The sequence below is a fragment of the Eleutherodactylus coqui genome, chromosome 1 (assembly GCF_035609145.1).
Source record: "Eleutherodactylus coqui strain aEleCoq1 chromosome 1, aEleCoq1.hap1, whole genome shotgun sequence".
In the NCBI taxonomy this organism is placed as follows: domain Eukaryota; kingdom Metazoa; phylum Chordata; class Amphibia; order Anura; family Eleutherodactylidae; genus Eleutherodactylus; species Eleutherodactylus coqui.
Genome location: NC_089837.1, coordinates 467,096,961 through 467,117,812, shown reverse-complemented (window position 1 = coordinate 467,117,812; position 20,852 = coordinate 467,096,961). Strand labels below are relative to the sequence as shown.

The 20,852-nt window shown below is 47.0% G+C and overlaps 1 protein-coding gene across 2 annotated transcripts in view; it reads left to right on the top strand.

Moving 5' to 3' along the window:
* LOC136584888 (thiol S-methyltransferase TMT1A-like) overlaps positions 1 to 20,852 on the top strand; it is a 64,697-nt gene that overhangs the window by 18,950 nt on the left and 24,895 nt on the right. The window contains exon 2 of one of the 2 annotated variants that reach the window (XM_066584348.1): positions 11,499 to 11,536. In XM_066584348.1, coding sequence (XP_066440445.1) covers positions 11,499 to 11,536 — 38 coding nt within the window. Of the gene's footprint in view, positions 1 to 11,498; positions 12,328 to 20,852 lie in introns of those variants that run through there. The other variant, XM_066584347.1, reaches the window with a different exon arrangement.

Genomic DNA, 20,852 nt, shown 5'->3' with positions numbered 1-20,852 from the left:
GTTCTTGAAGACGCTGACAGTAGCCTAACTCTCCCTATAGCAGGAACAGCACTCTCCCTAATCTCTGCCAGTGTGTGTCTGAGGCGAGCAGCGGGCGGGACTGCTTTAAATACTCCGCGGTCACTTGATCTCGCCAGCCACTCACTGCAGGGGGGTGGGGTAGGGCTGGAACGTCACAGGAGGAAGTTGTAATGCCTTCCCTGCATGTCTATTGGCCAGAAAATGGCGCAAAACATGCAGGGAAGGAAATGGAATTGACTTGAGTACCGCGTGGTGCTCGTCTTGAGTAACGAGCATCTCGAGTACCCTAATACTCGAGCGAGCATCAAGCTCGGACAAGTACGTTCGCTCATCTCTAGTAATAAACACTCTCTTAAAGAGTCAAAGGAACTCTACCTCCAATATATACTCTAGGGTATGGAAGAAATTTCGCGATTTGTCCAGTTCTCAGCAGCCCAGACCTTACAAAAATCTACAAGAAGGTCTAGACAAGGAACTTAGCCCTAAAACCCTGTGGGTACAGGTGGCAGCTCTTAGTTCTTTAGTTGTCGCCCAATTAATAGAAAATAGATGGGTACACAGGTTCTTATGTGTAGCACAAAGGCCCAAACCCATTGTTAGAAAATCAGTTCTCTTCTGGGATCTTAATTTCGTGTTAGACAGTCTTTGCGAATCTCTCTTTGAACCCATACATTCGGCATCACTTAAAAACCTATCGATCAAGGTAGCCTTTTTGGTAGCTATTACATCCACTAGATGGATTGGTGTGATACAGGCATTATATTAACCTTTAAAAAATCAGATAACTTATTCCTTCAATTTCAGGTTCAGAATAAGAGAAGAAAGAAGCACCTAATGATACCATCGCTAGATGGATTAAAACATCAATTCAGGAAGAATATAAAACCAGAGATCTGCCTCCCCCTGAAGGGATAAGAGCCCACTCTACAAAGGGCTCTCGCTTCCTCATGGGATGAACGTAGTGAAGCCTCTAAAGAGCAGATTTGTAAAGCTGCAACATGGTCTAGCTTCCGCACATTTTCTAAGGCCTCTCTAATCATGGGGGGGGTCGTAAGGGCTTCTGTGGGTGTAAAGCAATAACAAGCCAAGAGAGAGAAGCTTTAGATATGACTTTGGGTGGTATACTAAGTAATAGTGTTGAAGATGGCCGAAAGATCGCCAATAGAGATGAGCGAGCACCAAAATGCTCGGGTGCTCGTTGCTCGAGTCGAACTTTCTGCGATGCTCAAGGGTTCGTTTCGAGTAACGAACCCCATTGAAGTCAATGGGCGACTCGAGCATTTTTGTATATCGCCGATGCTCTCCAAGGTTTTCATTGGTGAAAATCTGCAAAACCCAAGAAAGTGCTGGAAACGACACAGAAACGGATAGGGCAGGTGAGGGGCTACATGCTGGGCTGCATTTCAGGTTCCTAGGTCCCACTATTTAGCCACAATAGCAGCAAGAGTGGGCCCCCCCCTACCAATTTTTACTTCGGACAAACCCTCATTAGCAAGGCACACCTTAGCTAAGCACCACACTACCTCCAACAAAGTACAAGCACTGCCTGCGGGACACACCGCTGCCTCTTCTACTGGGTTACATGCTGCCCAACCACCACCCCCCCGCACGACCCAGTGTCCACAGCACACACCAAAGTGTCCCTGCGTAGCCTTCAGCTGCCCTCATGCCACATGCTGGCCTCACAGCCACACCACCCTCATGTCTATTTATAAGTGCGTCAGCCATGAGGAGGAACTGGAGGAGGTTGGCAGGGCCAGGCAGCGACCCTCTTTAAAAGGGGCAGGGCGATAGCCCACAATGCTGTACAGAAGCAATGAGACATCCAATCCTGTGCCACCTCCATCAGGAGCTGCAAACGTGGCCATAGCAATGGGGAATCCGTGTGCCACATAGTATTCATTCTGTCAAGGTGTCGCATAGCTCAATCCACACTGCAAGGGGAAAGCCATCAGCGCTCTGCCCTCTAACCAAGTCAGTCAGTGTCTTTGTGCCAGACAGGTCAAACACCGCTATGGGAACTAAGTTTGCACCAACAGCATAGGGCGGTCCTAGGAAGTCCAAGACATGAACAAAAAATTGATCTGAGTGGCCAAACATGGCAGACTTGCACTGCGCCCACGACATAGGCCTCGGCCCACAGCTTCAGCAATCCTAGGCAGGAAGCGGACTTTCACTGCACCAAGGACATAGGCCTCTGCACAAACTCTCAGCAATCGCGGGCCTACAGCGGACTCCTATGCTAGCGTAGCTGTGCACGTCTCATTAGCGCTGTATTGCTCCTGTAGTTTGTCCCATTGCAGTGCCCCAGATAGTAGAGCTAACGTCAGATTAAATACAGGTGGGCTTCGGCCCACACTGCATGCCCCAGTCAGACCGGGGTTTTTTATAAATAGTCACAGGCAGTTACAACTCCGCAATGGGAATTCCGTGTGCACCCACAGCATGGGTGGCTCCCTGGAACCCACCGGCGGTACATAAATATATCCCATTGCAGTGCCCTGGACAGCAGAGCTAACGTCAGATTAAATGCAGGTGGGCTTCGGCCCACACTGCATGCCCCAGTCAAACTGGGGTTTTTTATAAGTAGACACAGGCAGGTACAACTCCCTATTGTGAAGTCCGTGTGAACCGACAGCATGGGAGGGTCCCAGGAAGCCACCGGCGGTACATAAATAAATCCCATTGCATTGCCCAGCACAGCTGAGGTAACGTCAGATTAAATGCAGGTGGGCTTCGGCCCACACTGCATGCCCAACCTGACCAGGGTTCTTAATACATAGACACAGGCAGGTGCAAATCCCCTATGTGAAGTCCCTGTGGACCGACAGCATGGGTGGCTCCCTGGAACCCACCGGCGGTACATAAATATATACCATTGCAGTGCCCAGCACAGCTGAGGTAACGTCAGATTTAATGCAGGTGGGCTTCGGCTCACACTGCATTCCGCAGTCAGACTGGGGTTTTTAATACATAGACACAGGCAGGTACAACTCACTAATGTGAAGTCCGTGTGGACCTACAGCATGGGTGGCTCCCTGGAACCCACCGGCGGTACATAAATATATCCCATTGCAGTGCCCAGCACAGCTGAGGTAACGTCAGATTTAATGCAGGTGGGCCTCGGCCCACACTGCATGCCCCAGTCAGACTGGGGTTCTTTAGAAGTGGACACATGCAGTTACAACTCCATGTGGACCGACAGCATGGGTGGGTCCCAGGAAGCCACCGGCGGTACATAAATATATCCCATTGCAGTGCCCAGCACAGCTGAGCTAACGTCACATACAATACAGGTGGGCTTCAGCCCACACTGCATGCCCAAGTCAGACTGGGGTTCTTTATAAGTAGACACATGCAGTTACAACTCCGTGTGGACCGACAGCATGGGTGGGTCCCAGGAAGCCACCGGCGGTACATAAATATATCCCATTGCAGTGCCCTGGACAGCAGAGCTAACGTCAGATTAAATGCAGGTGGGCTTCGGCCAAGAATGTTTTCATAGTTGGAGGAGGAGGACGGGAAAGTTTTTGAGGCAGTACGTGTCCTGTCCCCGTGTCCGTGGTTATATGCACCTTCCCAGTGACCGCGTCGCTGAAAAGTTGTCGCGCCTTTGGAACCTAGTAGCGTGGCCTCGCCACCATCATGTCTTTGGGAAGCCTCCGTTTCCACTACCCTGTAACATTGCAGTAGCAGCAGTATAGGCAGAGCCGAGAATTAGTAACATTTCAGCGGTAAGAGTATGCACAAACCCCTGTAACATTTCATTGGCAGCAGTGAGGACAGACCCCACTAACATTTCATTTGCAGCAGTATACACAGGACCCAGTAACATTTCAGTAGTATCAGTATAGACAGACCCCAGCAACAGCAACGTAGAAGCAGTAGAGACAAAGCAGCAGATTCGCATTTCCCTGGCAGCAGTGTAGGGAGAGCGTAGTATTGGTAAGATTTCAGTAGTAGGAGTATAGACAGGCCCCAGCAACAGTAACGTAGAAGCAGTATGGGCAAAGCCCACTATTAGTTACATTTCTGTTATAGCAGTATAGACCTGCCCCAGTAACATTTCCGTTGAAGCATTATGGGCAGAGCCCAGTATTAGTAAAATTACAGTAGTAACAGTATACACCAACCAAGGTAACATTTCAGGAGCAGAAGTATCGGCAGACCGAAGTAACATTTCTGTTGCTGAAGTATAGTCAGACCCCTGAAGCATTACTGTGGCAGAAGTATAGGTAGGCAGAACAGAGTTACATTTCTGTAGCAAATGTGTAGGCCAACCCCAGACACAGTGGTGTACCATGAGTGCAGGCGAAGCCCATAAAAATTACTTGGATTACATTGTAGGCGAGGGCCCGAAAAATTGTTGTACCGACAGTACAAATGTACCCCAGAAAAATTGCCCATGCCCAACCCAGAGGGCAGGTGAAACCCATTAATCGCTTAGCGTACTGTGGCCTAATTTTTAACTAGGCCTGGAGGCAGCCCAGTCTAAAAAACAATAGGTTCAGGTGGAAGTTTCAATGCTTTAATGAGAATTGAAACAGATAAATATTATTTAGAAAAGTTATGAGCCTTTTGGCCCACAGAAAAATTGCCCATTCGCGGTGATTACGAGAGGTTTCAGGAGGAGGAGCCGGAGGAGGAGGACGAATATCATACATAGATTGACAAAGTTCTTTAGGTAGCGCTGCTGTCCGCCGGTGGAGAAGAGAAGTCTGGGGAAATCCAGACTTTGTTCATCTTTATGAGTGTAAGCCTGTCAGCGCTGTCAGTTGACAGGGGGGTACACTTGTCCGTGATGATTCCCCCAGCTGCACTAAACACCCTCTCTGAAAAGACGCTAGCCGCAGGGCACACCAACACCTCCAGGGCATACAGCGCGAGTTCGGGCCACGTGTCCAGCTTTGACACCCAGTAGTTATACGGAGCAGAGACGTCACGGAGGACGGTGGTACGATCGGCTGCATACTTCCTCACCATCTTCTTACTGTGCTCCCTCCGACTCAGCCTGGACTGGGGAGGAGTGAGACAGTCTTGCTGGGGAGCCATAAAGCTGGCAAAGGCCTTAGACAGTGTTCCCCTGCCTGCGCTGAACATGCTGCCTGATCTCCGCGCCTCCCCTTCTACGTGGCCCTCGGAACTATGCCTTCTGCCACTAGCGCTGTCAGATGGGAAGTTTACCATCAGTTTGTGCACCAGGGCCCTGTGGTATTGTATCACTCTCAAACCCCTTTCCTCTTCGGGAATGAGAGTGGAAAGGTTCTCCTTATACCATGGGTCAAGCAGTGTGTACACCCAGTAATCCGTAGTGGCCAGAATGCGTCTAACACGAGGGTCATGAGAAAGGCATGCTAACATAAAGTCAGCCATGTGTGCCAGGGTACCTGGACGCAACATATGGCTGTCCTCCCTAGGACGATCACTTTGAGTATCCTCCTCCTCCTCCTCCTCCTCAGGCCATACACGCTGAATGGAAGAGAGGCAAGCTGCATGGGCACCCTCTGCAGTAGGCCCAGCTGTCTCTTCCTCCTCAGGCTCCTCCCTCTCCTCCTCCTCCACGCGCTGAGGTATAGACATGAGGGTACTCTGACTATCCAGTGACATACTGTCTTCCCCCGCCTCCGTTTCCGCCCGCAAAGCATCAGCCTTCATGCTTTGCAGGGAACTTCTCAACAGGCATAGCAGGGGAATGGTGATGCTAATGATTGCAGCATCGCCGCTCACCATCAGGGTGGACTCCTCAAACTTTCCAAGGACCTGGCAGATATCTGCCATCCAGGCCCATTCCTCTGTAAAGAATTGAGGAGGCTGACTCCCACTACGCTGCCCATGTTGAAGTTGGTATTCCAATATAGCTCTACACTGCTCATAGAGCCTGGCCAACATGTGAAGCGTAGAATTCCCCCGTGTGGGCATGTCGCACAGCAGTCGGTGCACTGGCAGATTAAACCGATGTTGCAGGGTCCGCAGGGTGGCAGCGTCCGTGTTCGACTTGCGGAAATGTGCGCTGACCCAACGCACCTTTCCGAGCAGGTCTGACAAGTGTGGGTAGCTTTGCAGAAACCGCTGAACCACCAAATTAAAGACGTGGGCCAGGCATGGCACGTGCGTGAGGCTGCCGAGCTGCAGAGCCGCCACCAGGTTACGGCTGTTGTCACACACGACCATGCCCGGTTGGAGGCTCAGCGGCAAAAGCCAGCGGTCGGTCTGCTCTGTCAGACCCTGCAGCAGTTCGTGGGGCATGTGCCTCTTCTCTCTTAAGCTGAGTAGTTTCAGCATGGCCTGCTGACGCTTGCCCACCGCTGTGCTGCCATGCTGCGCGACACCGACTGCTGGCGACGTGCTGCTGCTGACACATCTTGATTGCGAGACAGAGGTTGCATAGGAGGAGGAGGAGGGTGGTTTAGTGGAGGAAGCATACACCGCCGCAGATACCAGCAGCGAGCTGGGGCCCGCAATTCTGGGGGTGGGTAGGACGTGAGCGGTCCCAAGCTCTGACTCTGTCCCAGCCTCCACTAAATTCACCCAATGTGCCGTCAGGGAGATATAGTGGCCCTGCCCGCCTGTGCTTGTCTACGTGTCCGTTAAGTGGACCTTGCCAGTGACCGCGTTGGTGAGGGCGCGTACAATGTTGCGGGAGACGTGGTCATGCAGGGCTGGGACGGCACATCGGGAAAAGTAGTGGCAACTGGGAACCGAGTAGCGCGGGGCAGCCGCCGGCATCATGTTTTTGAAAGTCTCCGTTTCCACAAGCCTATACGGCAGCATCTCCAGGCTGATCAATTTGGCAATGTTTAAAGCTTGAGCGTGCGGGTGCGTGGCGACGTACTTGCGCTTGCGCTCAAGCAGTTGCACTGGCGACGGCTGGACGCTGCGCTGAGAGACATTGCTGGATGTGGCCGAGGACAGCGGAGGTGAGGGTGTGAGTGCAGGCCGCGAGGCGCTCGTGCCTGTGTCCTGAGAGGGGGGTTGGATCTCAGTGGCAGGTTGGGGCACAGGGGGAGAGGCAGTGGTGCAAACCGGAGGCGGTGAACGGCCTTCGTCCCACCTTGTGGGGTGCTTGGCCATCATATGCATGCGCATGCTGGTGGTGGTGAGGCTGGTGGCTCCCCGGCTGATCTTGGCGCGACAAACCTTGCAAACCTTGCCTTCTCTGTGTTTCTATTGGCCAGAAAACGGCGCAAACGTTTCTGGGAAGAAAATGGAAGTGACTCGAACACCGCGTGGTGCTCGTCTCGAGTAACGAGCATCTCGAGTACCCTAATACTCGAACGAGCATCAAGCTCGGACGATTACGCTCGCTCATCTCTAATCGCCAAACAGATTGTAGGGGAGAGAGGGCAAAAAAGCAAAGTTTCCCTCCCATTAACCATCTTACAGTCAGGCAATCAGAGACTCTGGAAAAATTTATCTGTGAACATAGATGTGTTTTAAAAGACAACTGTGACTAAGAGAATTCTGACTACGTGCTGACAGTACCTTTTTGCAATACTTGGATGGGCGGGCCTCAATTTTTATTTATCTTATTCAAGCATATCTACTTGTTAGTAGTTGTAATAAAAAGATAGATTTTTGCACTCTGGTGTCCAACTTGTATCCAGAACCTGTGTTGCACCACCATCAGCGACACCGGCTAGGATAGAAAGATGTTAGGATGCACAGTCCATTGCAGCTTGCTACATATGAAGTTATGTAGCCACATACTGGTCACAATGCCCATGCTGACACCAACAATGGGCATGTGAGCTTCAGGACTGGTCCATGAAACAATGGAAAGTGGCCTGTTGGGATGAAACAAGTTTTATTTTTCATTTTGTGTACAGCATTTTGTGTCACTTACCAATGTATCCAGGTTTAATGTGACTCTTAATGGATTGTCAAAGTTTAGTACTGTGTTAGCCAGTAAAGCAAAAAGTGTTCTCAGTAAACGAAACCAAGTTATCTTGTAGATATGATACATTTTTAATGGCTAAAGAGGCATTAATATAAATGCATATACACATGATATTTATATAAATGCGTCTTCAGATCTGTTCCATTATGTCTGAGGAAGAACCCTGAGAGGTTCAAAAGCTCGCTATAACATTATGTATTTTTGTTAGCCATTAAAAGGTATCATATCTACAATATTACTTGGTTTCTCTTACTAAGAGCAATCACCTCTTAATGGACTATAGCTGTCTGTGCTAGAATTTATTTGCTGTGCTAAGATGTCTCCAGATGTCAATCTGATGGAGCATCTTCGGAATGTTGTTGAAAATGACCTCCAACCTGTAGAGATCACACATCGCAATTTGAAGGACTTAAAAGACCTGTTGCTAACGTCTTGATGTCAGAAAACACAGGATACCTTCAGAGGGCTTTTAGAATTCATGCCTTGATGGATCACAGCTATTCTGGTAGAAAAAGGGAGACCTGTACAATATAAGTCAGGTGGTTTTTATTATTAGTACCAGGTTAGTATTACATAGTCTTACTTTAAATATCACTATGAGTGGCATTTAAAGGAGTATTTCCTCTGCTTTTCACAACCGAGATATAAAACTACTGTTATAGTTACCGGCCATCAAGCTAGTAGTTACAAAAACTGAGTGCTTCAGCCCAGCGCTGTTTCCATAGCCCCATCGAAGTGAATGGGAGCTACGGAAACAGCATAGCACAGAGCGCTACGCTGTTTCCGCAATCCAGGAAGTTATGATACAGCACACCGCACTTTGCTACACTGTTTCCATAGCTCTTAATCACTTGAATAAGAGCTACACAAACCGTGCCGTGCAGAAGCTCTCAACTATTTCTGACACGTGGTTAGAAACAGAGGATCGGGTTCTCCCATCTTGGCCATGAAAAGCTGAGATGGAAATGCCCCTTTAATTTTACAGAATGCGACCAATAATGATAATGCAATGATAATGACTGTTCTTTTCTGCATTCATGGGGCTGAATTAGACTGTGTTCACACAATGCAGATGAACTGTTGTTGAGGTCTTCCTGCGATGCAATTGGAACTGTGCCAACATAAGGGCGCCCACCCACTGGCGTTTGCGATTTTCGTGCGTGAAAAACGCCACGTTTTCGCGGCGTTTTTCCCGCATTTTTCGCGGCTTTTTTGCCGCGTTTTCGCGGCTTTTCCATTAATTTCCATTGACTTTCATGGGTGCATTAGGAGAAAAATAAGGACACATATGCAACTGACAGTTCCTATGTTAAAAAACGCAACGCAACGCAAAAAAAAACGCCAGTGGACAGGAGTACATTCAATTCTAATTGCTCTTGAGAAAAAACGCAAAGAAAAAAAAATCGCCAGTGGGTGGGCGCCCTAAAGGTCGATGTTAATTTGTAGGTGATTCTAGCTAAAAGCAGTTTGCTTTTTAATGGTCGAGCAGTAAACTGCTGTTTTACTGAATGAACACTAAAAATATTGGATTTAGCTGTAATCAATTTAAAAACCTGTTGATTTGCATGTTGGTGCAGTTACTGCAAAGGTGCGATTGCACACGGCCGGGTCGGATTCTGCATGCATGATCCCGCAGCAGAATCTGACCTGGTGCCCAGCCGGTGACTCCTGCGTATGTTGTGGCTCAGCAGGTCCTACAGAACACTCACAGCAACATCTGTCCTGTCACACCTGTCTATGTGCCGTCCTTGGACATAGAAGGTTCTGTCTGTAGGAGAGATCCTTTTTCTCCCCTTCCTCCTGTAAGCCTAGAGCTTAGTCCTGATGTCAGCTGGTGCCCTATTGGCTGATAGTCAGCTTCAAACTCACTGGTGCAGAGTCCAAGGGCGGGAAAACAGCAATTCAAGTCCCTATGCAGAGTGGGAGGAGTAGAGAAAGTGCAGGAAGGAGAAGAGGAGATATAACGAGGAGTGGTTTGTCGTGGCTTGTTGATCGTGACAACGTTGTAGCATAGTGGCTTCAACACAGGCTAATACCTGTTGCCTTGTTAAGCAGGTCAAGGGTTAATGCACTATGTGCAAAGTCTGCTGGTGCTGTCTGCCTTTGCTGCATGGATGCATGCTGGATTAGCCATGCCTGGGAGTAGGGTGGAGGTGTGGTTTTCTTTTTTCTTTTTGCAGATAAGTAGCTGCGGGTTTCTTTCCAGTTTGTTTTGTGGCTTTTCATTTCTGTTTTTGCTTTCATATAGGGACCATCAGGGCCCAGAAAGAAGACCGTGGGGCTGCCTTTTATCGAGGCGATGACTCTCCTTTAGGCAGGGACCCGCCACCTCCCTGCTAGGTTAGGGCCAGGCTTCCTTCCCTCTCCCTGGAGTGGTGCTACCATCCCACATAATGTGGTGTGTTGCTTTTTCTAACTGTGTACGTTCCCTGTTGCAGTGCTGAGTGTAGTAGTATTGTGTCGCACGGACTTTACATCTGGGCTACGTATTTCAGCGTCCGTGCTGAGCATGGTGCTTGTGAGCCGCACGGATGTGTCATCAGTGAGCAGTTAGGCAGTTGCAGCCAGGAGTGAGAGAGTGGTGGTTGTAGTCATGTGTTGAATGAGAGAGGTTGTGTCAGAAAGGAGGAGGTACTCGTGCCATAGAGAAAGCAGTATCAACACATTCTTCCCAAGGTTGAGCGAAGTCACATTCCACTCCCTGGGTGATCCACAGCAGAGTTCGGTCTTCCACTAAAACAGTGAGTCTAAAACTACCCGGTAAACTCAAAGCCAGGATTAGTCTAGTGACCACTCTGCTTCATCTACACTTTGTTAAACCTAAATCATCCCTTCAGCCAGAGCAACTAGTGGGTAAATTGTCTTACAAATCAATTTCAGAGAAAGGAAAGGACCTGCACCTCCACTAGAATGAACTGTTGACACTTCTCAAGAAGGGTTGATTGATTCATGCTGCATTCATTTTTACTCTCCTGTCATATGGTGCAACAGAAATCTGGATTCATCTGATCGGGCAGTGTTTTCCCGCTGCTCAGTGATCCCATTTTTGTGCTCATTTGCCCACTGGAGTTTTGCCTCTTTGTTTTCTCTGACAGCAATATCCTTCAAACTAGTTGTCTGCTGTTATAGCCCATTTGAGCTTATGAATGATGACTGTGTACCGCCTGTCCATCAAAACAATTCTTGAAATCCTTCTCCGACCCCTTTTGTCAACGAGTTGTTTACATCCACAGAATCCCTTTTTGCCGGATGTTTTGCCTCGATCACACCATTCTCATATGTTCTCAAAAACCCACAAGGTTTGCAGTTGTGTAAATACTGTCCCCAGCTAGTTTGGTACTATTGACCAGGTCTTGTTAGATTTTGATCAGATTGTTTGTTTGATTTTCTCATTCTAATGTGAAACCGATCCACTAATTTTATGCTGCACTCTGAGGTCCTGGGACTAATTTCCATACCATGAAGCTCCAAATGTGAAGGGGCAGGTGTCTAAAAAAAAAGGGGGCCATGTACATTGAGTTTGCATTTAATGCTATACGATCTACCATTAAAGTATTTATCTTTTATTTTTTTATTGTAGGGTGGAGCTTACTACTTCATAGAACATGTGGCTGCCGTGAATGAATTCAGTTGGATTAGTTTTTTTCAGAAGGTCCTGAATCCCTCCTGGAAGTTGATTTTTGCTGGATGTAGCATGAGAAAGGCCACTTGGAATGACCTGGAAAATGCTAAATTTTCAGAGTTAGACCTTCGCCACATAACAGCCCCTCTGCCTTTAAAGTTCGTTGGTCCTCATATTATTGGATATGCTGTGAAATAAATACATATATTGTATCACTCTAGTGCAAATGTTACTCATTCACAAGATTTCCCCATTGTTAAAAATAAATTTTACTAAAGCCTTCTTTGTATATTGGTATATTTTGTATTCTCCGAGTATTATAGCGGCCATAATGTATAAGGTGATTCAAAAGGGCCACCCACACATGGTATTGCCCATTGGGAAGCATCGCAGAAGATATTCCTGTGTTGGTACCTGACACCAGTGAGACTTGCTAAAATGGATAAAGATGTCCCCGAGACTTGCTGGAGGGAATGTGGCACAAAGGGCACATACTTCCCCATGTGGTGCCCATGCCCAATTATTCACTCCTTCTGGAATGTGGTCTTTGATTTTATCTACTTGGGGTCATGTCAATTTGTGTCCTCGGATCCAGTGCTGGCTCTTTGTATTTTAAATACGAATGGAAACCTGTTTAAACCTAATGAAGTGCACTCATTTTTTTCAATATCTAAACCCATTTTTGAGTTGTGGTGATGTCATGTTGAGTATTAGTAAAGTGGTTTTGTTGAATTATGTGGTATGGAAAACGCTAATCTCATGTATTTTCAAGTACCAGAAGATGCCGTTAACAAATCAGGACAGAATTGAAATCATCCTGATTGTCGTTACCAGAAGACCTGGAGAACCTGACTCACACCACGTCTCTTGTTGCTTTTCTGTGAACTCTTCATGAAAACGGCTAGCACAGTTGTTGACATCTGGGGATCGGAAACACTGATCAGATGACCAGTTGTTCATTTGTTCTGAACGCTGAACTTCTGAATCAGTTTCCTGACAGCTCCTGCACTCACTGGCTGTCTTTCTGTGTGTTCTTGAGTGAAATCCTTGGCCACCTGTTGGAAACTTCTGTTACTGACCATCAGGAGGATCTTAATTCTGTTCTGTATTATTAACGGCATCTTCTGGTACCTGAAAAGACATGCAAAGTCAAATGGAATGGAAACAAACAAAATAAATCCCATTGAAATCAATTAGGAATTTAATGGATCTGGGGTTTTTTTTCCCTCTCTTTTTTTGCTCTTGGGACGGAACAGAAAAGCAGAAAGCAAAACACTGAGAACCTGTTCAGATTCATGGCCTCCATTCAGGGGTCCTGTTAAAGTACCCTTAGTGATGGAGCTTGCTTTGGACCTGAGGATGCAATGATTTTTTGGGAAGATTTTCATCACTACTTTTAATCACTTTTTAACTTTTTTTTAATTTTTCTGTCAACATGGCCATATGAGGGCTTGTTTTTAGCGTGGTGAGCTGTAGTTTTTCTTGGTCCCATTTTTTGTGTTAATATAATGTATTGTATAACTTTTGTTCATTGTTTTCTTAGGGCAGGAAGAAAAAAATAAAACACATTCAGACATTAATTCTAGTTTCAATTTTTACAGCGCCAGGCCACGCTCACACACCATGGGTAAAATGCTACGTTTCAAACATTTTACCATGGTTTTGAGCTGCAATTTTGGATGCATTGTACAGCGTTCAACAGCGGTTTTTAACGCACCTCATCAAGCGCTTAAACACAGGAAAATGGAGCAAACGCTAGTTTGCAAGGCCCCATTGAAATCAATTGAGGCATTGTACAGCATGATAGGGAAATTTCCCTTAGTATGTCATTCGGCGTCCAAATTGAGAAGAAGTAATAAGTACCAATTGGTAGAGAGAAAATCACAACACCCTCTGGTGTACAAATTATCTCCGAGTTTAATGCAGTTAATACAGCTCTTTTATAAGCATAACACATAATTACAGTGACATTGATTTTGTGCCAAACATTACATACATGTTTACATTTCAGCATTTTCTTGCCGGACATCTGTCAGGTCAAAGTCCATTCTTAATACGTAATTCCTATCATATCAAACAAAGTCATTCGATTATCAGCTGTCATTTATTAATATATGAGGTTGTCTTGACCAGTTAGTACAAGATAAGGTCACAGTAATCTACGCCTATCATTATATTAGTTTTACTAGAAATGAACATAATTCTAAAAGACACTAGAAGTTAACTGCATTGTGTGTGAGTGGCCTTAATTATACAGCATAAATGAAATGATAATTATGGGTATATAATATATATTTTGTTTTTGCACAAAAAAACTTTTTGGGAGAAAATACTTTTTTTTAGGACCACCTTAAGCTGCCAGAAGGAGCAGAAAACAGCTGACAGAGCAGAAGCGCTCCAAAGGGGCAAGAGCGGGTCCTCTTAAAGAATAAAATGGTTAGGTACCGTGTCATGTAGTAGAACAAAATGTATTGCTCTTGAGAGTTTTAACATCTTAATAAAACATCCCAAACATCATATTAATAATGAAATTATCAACTGCTGTTGGAGAAAAGTTATTATTAATAAACATTGAGATGCCAATGCAGCATCCTGTAGGGTAACCCCGGACACATGACATACATTGAGCAGCTGGGAGGGTAAAGTGTTGGCTTGTCACCGCGGCACTTACCAGGCTCCCTACCAGAGGGACACACGTAGCCAAGGCCAGGGCAGCACTGGGCCTCTTCCGGACACTCCCCGGCATGGGGATGCCCAATAAACAGGGTAACAGGTGCAGAGACATTTGTCATGTGATGGTACTGTTCCGATACCCGCTGGCATGACCATCGGCGGGGTGAATAAATGAGCCACAGACAATTTAAGTACCTCAGGTGCACGGGAACAGTCAGAGGCTGGAAATAACTTTACTGAAAACTTCTCTTTAGTAGTACAAGGCATAAATTCACAAGATACACTAGTGCAGATAAAAAAGGATATTTGTGATCAGGGAGGAAACTCTGGATGATACCAGTCCTGCAGTCCACGTTATCTGTCAGGCAATGCTCCTGGAAGGGGAACAATCCAGAGGAGGAAAGGGGTAGGGTCACTCCATAGACTCTCCAGCAGACAAGTTCCTCCACTCAGCGGGACTCAGACTTCAAGACGTTTGAGTATGCAAACACAGACTAATGAGTACCTTTTCACTAGGCCTTGACCAACTGCACTTGCGCTCTGCTCACTCTCTCTCTTTGGGGCTCACATACAGTTTGAACTGAAGACACACATTCTGGGAAAACCTCTCCTCTTCTTCCATCTTCAACACGTGAGGGCTGAAGGTGCGCCCATGTGCCTCTGTGTTAGGTGGACTCAGTTGGGAGCCAAGATGGAAGACCATTTCCCACTCTCAAGCACTCACATTTATACCTTCGCTCATACCACATGCCAGGATAGAATTGTTACATTCACAGGCAGACAGCTCATATTTTGTAGATATTAATAACCCATTACTCACTGCATCTGTGCAATACACATAACAGAATGAGAATACAGTTTGCACAGAGCATCAAGACAAGACATTACATGTATGACATTATGGAGAATGCCAGGAAAGCTTCTACTGGGCCACTACACCAATATATGACTGTGGAAAGCCTTTGTTAGGGCTTGCCTGCCATGAATGGGGATTGGGACAGGGATGATGTCACAGCGTCAGCCCTGGCACACGTAATCCTCACGCTGGCACATGCTCATTGTCATTTCAGCACTTGATGGGGACACAGCTCTGCTGGTGTATGGATTGATTGGCTGGCTCCCAGCAAACCAATCGGCCTTACTTTTTGTACATTTATTCTGGCTCCTCCTCATGGTTATTTTTGTAACAATTGTTTTTAACATCTATGTCCCCCATGACGTCATATAAGACTTATGGGGTTCATTTACGTTGTCTTTTTTTTTTACTTTAATACTTTTTCACTGTAGTCGAGGCATCCATAGGAGCCCCAGTCAGGCCTTAGTCAGACGGGCGTTTTTTCGCGCGATTTGCGGATCGCATGACGGATGCGCATCCGCAAATCGCGTGACCGTGGCGCGCAAGTCGCCCGCAAATCGCCCGAAAATCTGCTCCTACCCGCGTTTCATTAGAAACGGGCCGGAGCTGTCCAGCGCATTGCATTCAATGGAGACGGCAATAGAGCCGCCTCCATTTAAAGCAATGCGCTGCGGGCGAGCCCGGGATGAATTGTCGGTAAGGGCTTAAATATATAAGCCCTTCCCTGCAATTCATCCTAAAATGTGTTAAAATGAAAAAAAATTGTATACTCACCTTCTCCCGGCAGCCGGAGCTCCGTGCGGCCGTCCTGCAGTGGGTGTGAAGGGGGTGTGAGTCAGACCTGCCCCCTGATTGGCTCAGCGCTGAGCCAATCAGAGGCATGCCTCACTCACACCCATTCATGAATTCATGAATGGATGTGAGTCAGACCTGCCCCTGATTGGCTCAGCGCTGAGAGGCAGCAGTCACTCACCCATTCATGAATTCATGAATTGGTGTGTGAGTGAAACCGGCCTCTGATTGGTCAGGGCTGTGACCAATCAGAGGCAGATCATTCAGCAGGCGGGGATTTTAAAGCCCCGCCGGCTGAATAGTGCCAAGAAGCAGTTCAGGAGAACTGACAGCAGCCGCGGCTGGACTCCGGCTGTAGCGGAAAGGTGAGTATACAATTTTTTTTTTATTTTAACACATTTTAGGATGAATTGCAGGGAAGGGCTTATATATTTAACCCCTTCCCGACAATTCACCCCGCGCACGCCGGCAGCCCATTGCTTTCAATGGAGCGGCTGTATTGCCGCTCCATTGAATTCAATGGGCAAACATCGTTCTTCTCTGCCACAGCTGTTACAGCTGTGGCAGAGAAGAATGATTTGTCTTTTATATGTTCTCAATGGGGTCGGCGCTGCTGCCGCCGGCCCCATTGAGCGCATATACAGAAGAGAACAGGAATCGCAGATCGCAGATAGGTGCGATCTGCGATTTTTTGTTCTATAATTTATCGGACGAGCGCATAAAAAGCGCTCATGTGTCCGATACCATTGCAAAGCAATGGTTTTATAAAATCGCCGGACGCATGCGCATGCACAAATCGCGGCTAAAAACGCCCGTCTGACTAAGGCCTTACAGTGGAAAACATCCCCCTGTAGTGACAATAGTCACTAACAGAGCTGATCAGGGTGAGCTAGGACCCCGCAGCTCTCCTGTGACAGGTTGCGCCTGGCTTTCTATCTTCACTACATAGCGTTCATGGAGCGCTATGTATCCTGTAAAGGAGAAGGTTTTAACCTACACCATCTAGATACAACTTTTTATTTCATTTTTGGGTCGAGACTAGGTAACCAAAACAGGACAATTCATCTTGCGGTATAAATAATGTTATATTTTAATAAACTGGACTTTTAAAGATGTGGCAATACCAATTATACTAGTTATCTATTGTGTTAAATTTTTTATGTGTTTACTGCGAAAGGTGGGTTTGTAATCTGTTTTTACTTTTTTTTTTTAAATACTTAAGTCAACTTTATTAAACTTACTTAACCTGTTTTTTAGTCCGCATAGGGGACTTGAATTCCCAATCCAGCCAATATTAGATATTTGTTGGCATCCTATTAAAAGTATTCATTTATACCTCTAGATGATTACATTTGGGATATAATGTTTCAAAAGTGATTATTCTGAAAATGTTACGTTTTTCTAAAACTTTACTGAACATATTTACCTTTGTTCCTTCTGTTGGAGCGCACAGTACATTTTAAACGTTGCTTCACGGCCGACCAGATGCCACAGCTTGTCCTGCCTATGTTGTAAAATAGTAGAGCATTTCCAAATGGATACTGTTTATTTTAACCATATGTGCATGAAAATTTATTGTTCTGGTGCAAAAACAAGGCAAGTGTGGTGGAATCACATTAGTTAGTATCTTGTACTCATGACCACGGTTAGAAAATGAGAGGGACACCAAACTATCAGGGCAACGTGGGGATGTGACACAAGAGCGCTGCATGTCTAACGAGTTACTGGAAATAGTTTATATTAGGAGTCCTGTTTCTGTCTCTGATTTGGAGCGCAGTAGTGTGACATGCTGAGAAAGCTTAGTATAAGTGTGGTGCATTAGTTTGTGGGCTGGGCTTCAGGGGTCAGTCCTAATGAAGATAACCACATGGAGGAGACATCTGTGGAGATCTCAAGATGTCAGTTGTGCAAACAGAGAAGGAGGGACATAGAGACTATATAAATTTCCACATCAATGCAGGTTGCCATATGGCCATTGTGCAACTTTTCACCAGGTTAGATACCACTTCTGACCACTTTGACCATATGGCTTTGTAATGTTGAAGACTCTGCCTTACTATGTGGCCATATGTCCAGTTTATAAAGTCAATAAAGAACCATATTTTGGAACTTTCCAGGCCTTCATGGTGAGCTTACTCGGGGAAACTCCAGGCACACTCCATTTGTTGCATCAAGTAGACTCTCACAATATTTTATTCTGTCTCTCTCAATTAGTTAAATGTTCCTCTCACCACTCTGGAATAACGGAGTTAAAATTACAAATTATGATGAGCCATGCTACTTGACCACACCCCTTTACATTGGATGGTATTTTTGGTGACAAAGGTGGCAATCCTGCTCACTGGCTTACATGGTAGAGAAAGACTCTACCATGGGGGGGACTGTCACTGTGCCAGGGGGGACTGTCGCTGTGATGGGGGGGGCTGTCGCTGCGATGGGGGGGCTGCCGCTGTGCCGGGGGGGGCTGTCGCTGCGATGGGGGGGGCTGTCGCTGTGCCGGGGGGGACTGTCGCTGTGCCGGGGGGGACTGTCGATGTGATGGGGAGGCTGTCGCTGCGATGGGGGGGCTGTCGCTGCGATGGGGGGGCTGCCGCTGTGCCGGGGGGGGGCTGCGCCGGTTACCTGCTGCCTGGCGGTGGGTGACTGGTCGGCCGTGTTCACTCCAGGGGTCCGGTCGGCGGCTGCAGGGCGTCTGGTTGTCATGGAGACACAGCTGGTAGCGTCTCGGGAGCGCACACGTCGGGCTGCAGCAAGCGAAGGGAAAAGAGCCAGCGGCCATCTTGGGAAAATTTTTATAAGTTGCTGTAACGCTGGAACGGTAAGTACAGACCAGCTAGAAACGCCATTTACAGGGGGGCTTAGTAATGTGTGCTTAATTAGGGGGACTGGGCAAAAAAAAAAATCCACTCCTGCCTCGAGACATCTCCTTTAAGACACGCCATTCCACATAGGATCAATTGGGCTTGACCTAAGAAAAAGAGGAAATGTCTATTCTTTTTCTTTTTCTCTAAAGCTCTATCTGAGAAACAGCACATAACGCTGAATAGACTGCACATTAGAGATGAGCGAACGTGTTCTTCCGAGCTTGATATTCGTGCGAATATTAGGGTGTTCGGGATGTTCGTTATTCGTAACGAACACCATGCGGTGTTCTGGTTACTTTCACTTCCTTCCCTGAGACGTTAGCGCGCTTTTCTGGCCAATTGAAAGACAGGGAAGGCATTACAACTTCCCCCTGTGAAGTTCAAGCCCTATACCACCCCCCTGCTGTGAGTGGCTGGGGAGATCAGGTGTCACCTGAACATAAAAGTCGGCCCCTCCCGCGGTTCGGCTCAGATGCCTGGTGAGTTAGCTGAGGGACAGTGCTGTTTGTATCGGAGCTGCTGTAGGGAAAGAATTGGTAGTTAGTGTAGGCTTCAAGACCCCCCAAAGGTCCTTATTAGGGCCACTGATAGCTGTGTGTTGGCTGCTGTTAGCAGTGCCATTTTTTTTTCTCAAAATCGGCTCTGCAGAGCGTTGCACCTGGCATTAGGGACAGAAGTGCTGCATAGGCAGGGAGAGTGTTAGGAGTGAGTGTAGCCTTCAAGAACCTCAACGGTCCTTTCTAGGGCCATATTTATCCGTGTGCAATACTGTCCAGGCTGCTGTTAGCTGTGCTGCATTTTTTTTTGCTTCTCAAAATCGCCTCTGCAGAGCATTCCACCCTCCATTGATACTGCAGGGAAAGAATTGTATAGGCAGGGCCACAACACAGTTATTATTCATAGAATATACGCAGTGCTGCCTTTTGCTTGTAAAACAAGTGAAAATAATTCTATTTGTCCTGCCTCTGTCCGTCCTAACGCCGGTGGACACGTGTCGGCTGCGTGTGCAACCTGTAAAAATCATACGCACCCAGCTACGTTTTACTCCTGGCTTCGCCATTTGCTTTCCTTAATTGGGAAAAAAAATACCTGCTCTGCCACAGTTAATAACTCTGCTACCCTCACGTTCTGTGACACATTAGCAGGAAAACAGCACAGTTATTAAACTTCTCATGTTCATAGAATATACGCAGTGCTGCCTTTTGGTGCAAAAAAACGGAAAATAATTCTATTTGTCCTGCCTCTGTCCATCCTAACGCCGGTGGACACGTGTCGGCTGCGGGTGCAACCTGTAAAAATCATACGCACCCAGCTACGTTTTACTCCTGGCTTCGCCATTTGCTTTCCTTAATTGGGAAAAAAAATACCTGCTCTGCCACAGTTAATAACTCTGCTACCCTCACGTTCTGTGACACATTAGCAGGAAAACAGCACAGTTATTAAACTTCTCATGTTCATAGAATATACGCAGTGCTGCCTTTTGGTGCAAAAAAACGGAAAATAATTCTATTTGTCCTGCCTCTGTCTGTCCTAACGCCGGTGGACACGTGTCGGCAGCGTCTGCAACCTGTAAAAATCATACGCACCCAGCTACGTTTTACTCCTGGCTTCGCCATTTGCTTTCCTTAATTGGGAAAAAAAATACCTGCTCTGCCACAGTTAATAACTCTGCTACCCTCACGTTCTGTGACACATTAGCAGGAAAACAGCACAGTTATTAAACTTAGATTATTCATTCACTAGAGGCAGTGGGGCCTTTCGTTTTCAAAAAAGGGAAAAAATTATATTTGGCCTGCAGTCTTGCGCCAATTTATTTCCTGCCTGTGAAATCAAATCACTGGTAATACAGCATGCTGAGGGGTAGGGGTAGGCCTAGAGGACGTGGACGCGGCCGAGGACGCGGAGGGCCAAGTCAGGGTGTGGGCACAGGCCAAGCTCCTGATCCAGGTGTGTCGCAGCCGACTGCTGCGCGATTAGGAGAGAGGCACGTTTCTGGCGTCCCCACATTCATCGCCCAATTAATGGGTCCACGCGGGAGACGGTTATTAGAAAATGAGCAGTGTGAGCAGGTCCTGTCCTGGATGGCAGAAAGTGCTTAGAGCAACCTATCGTCTACCCGCAGTTCTG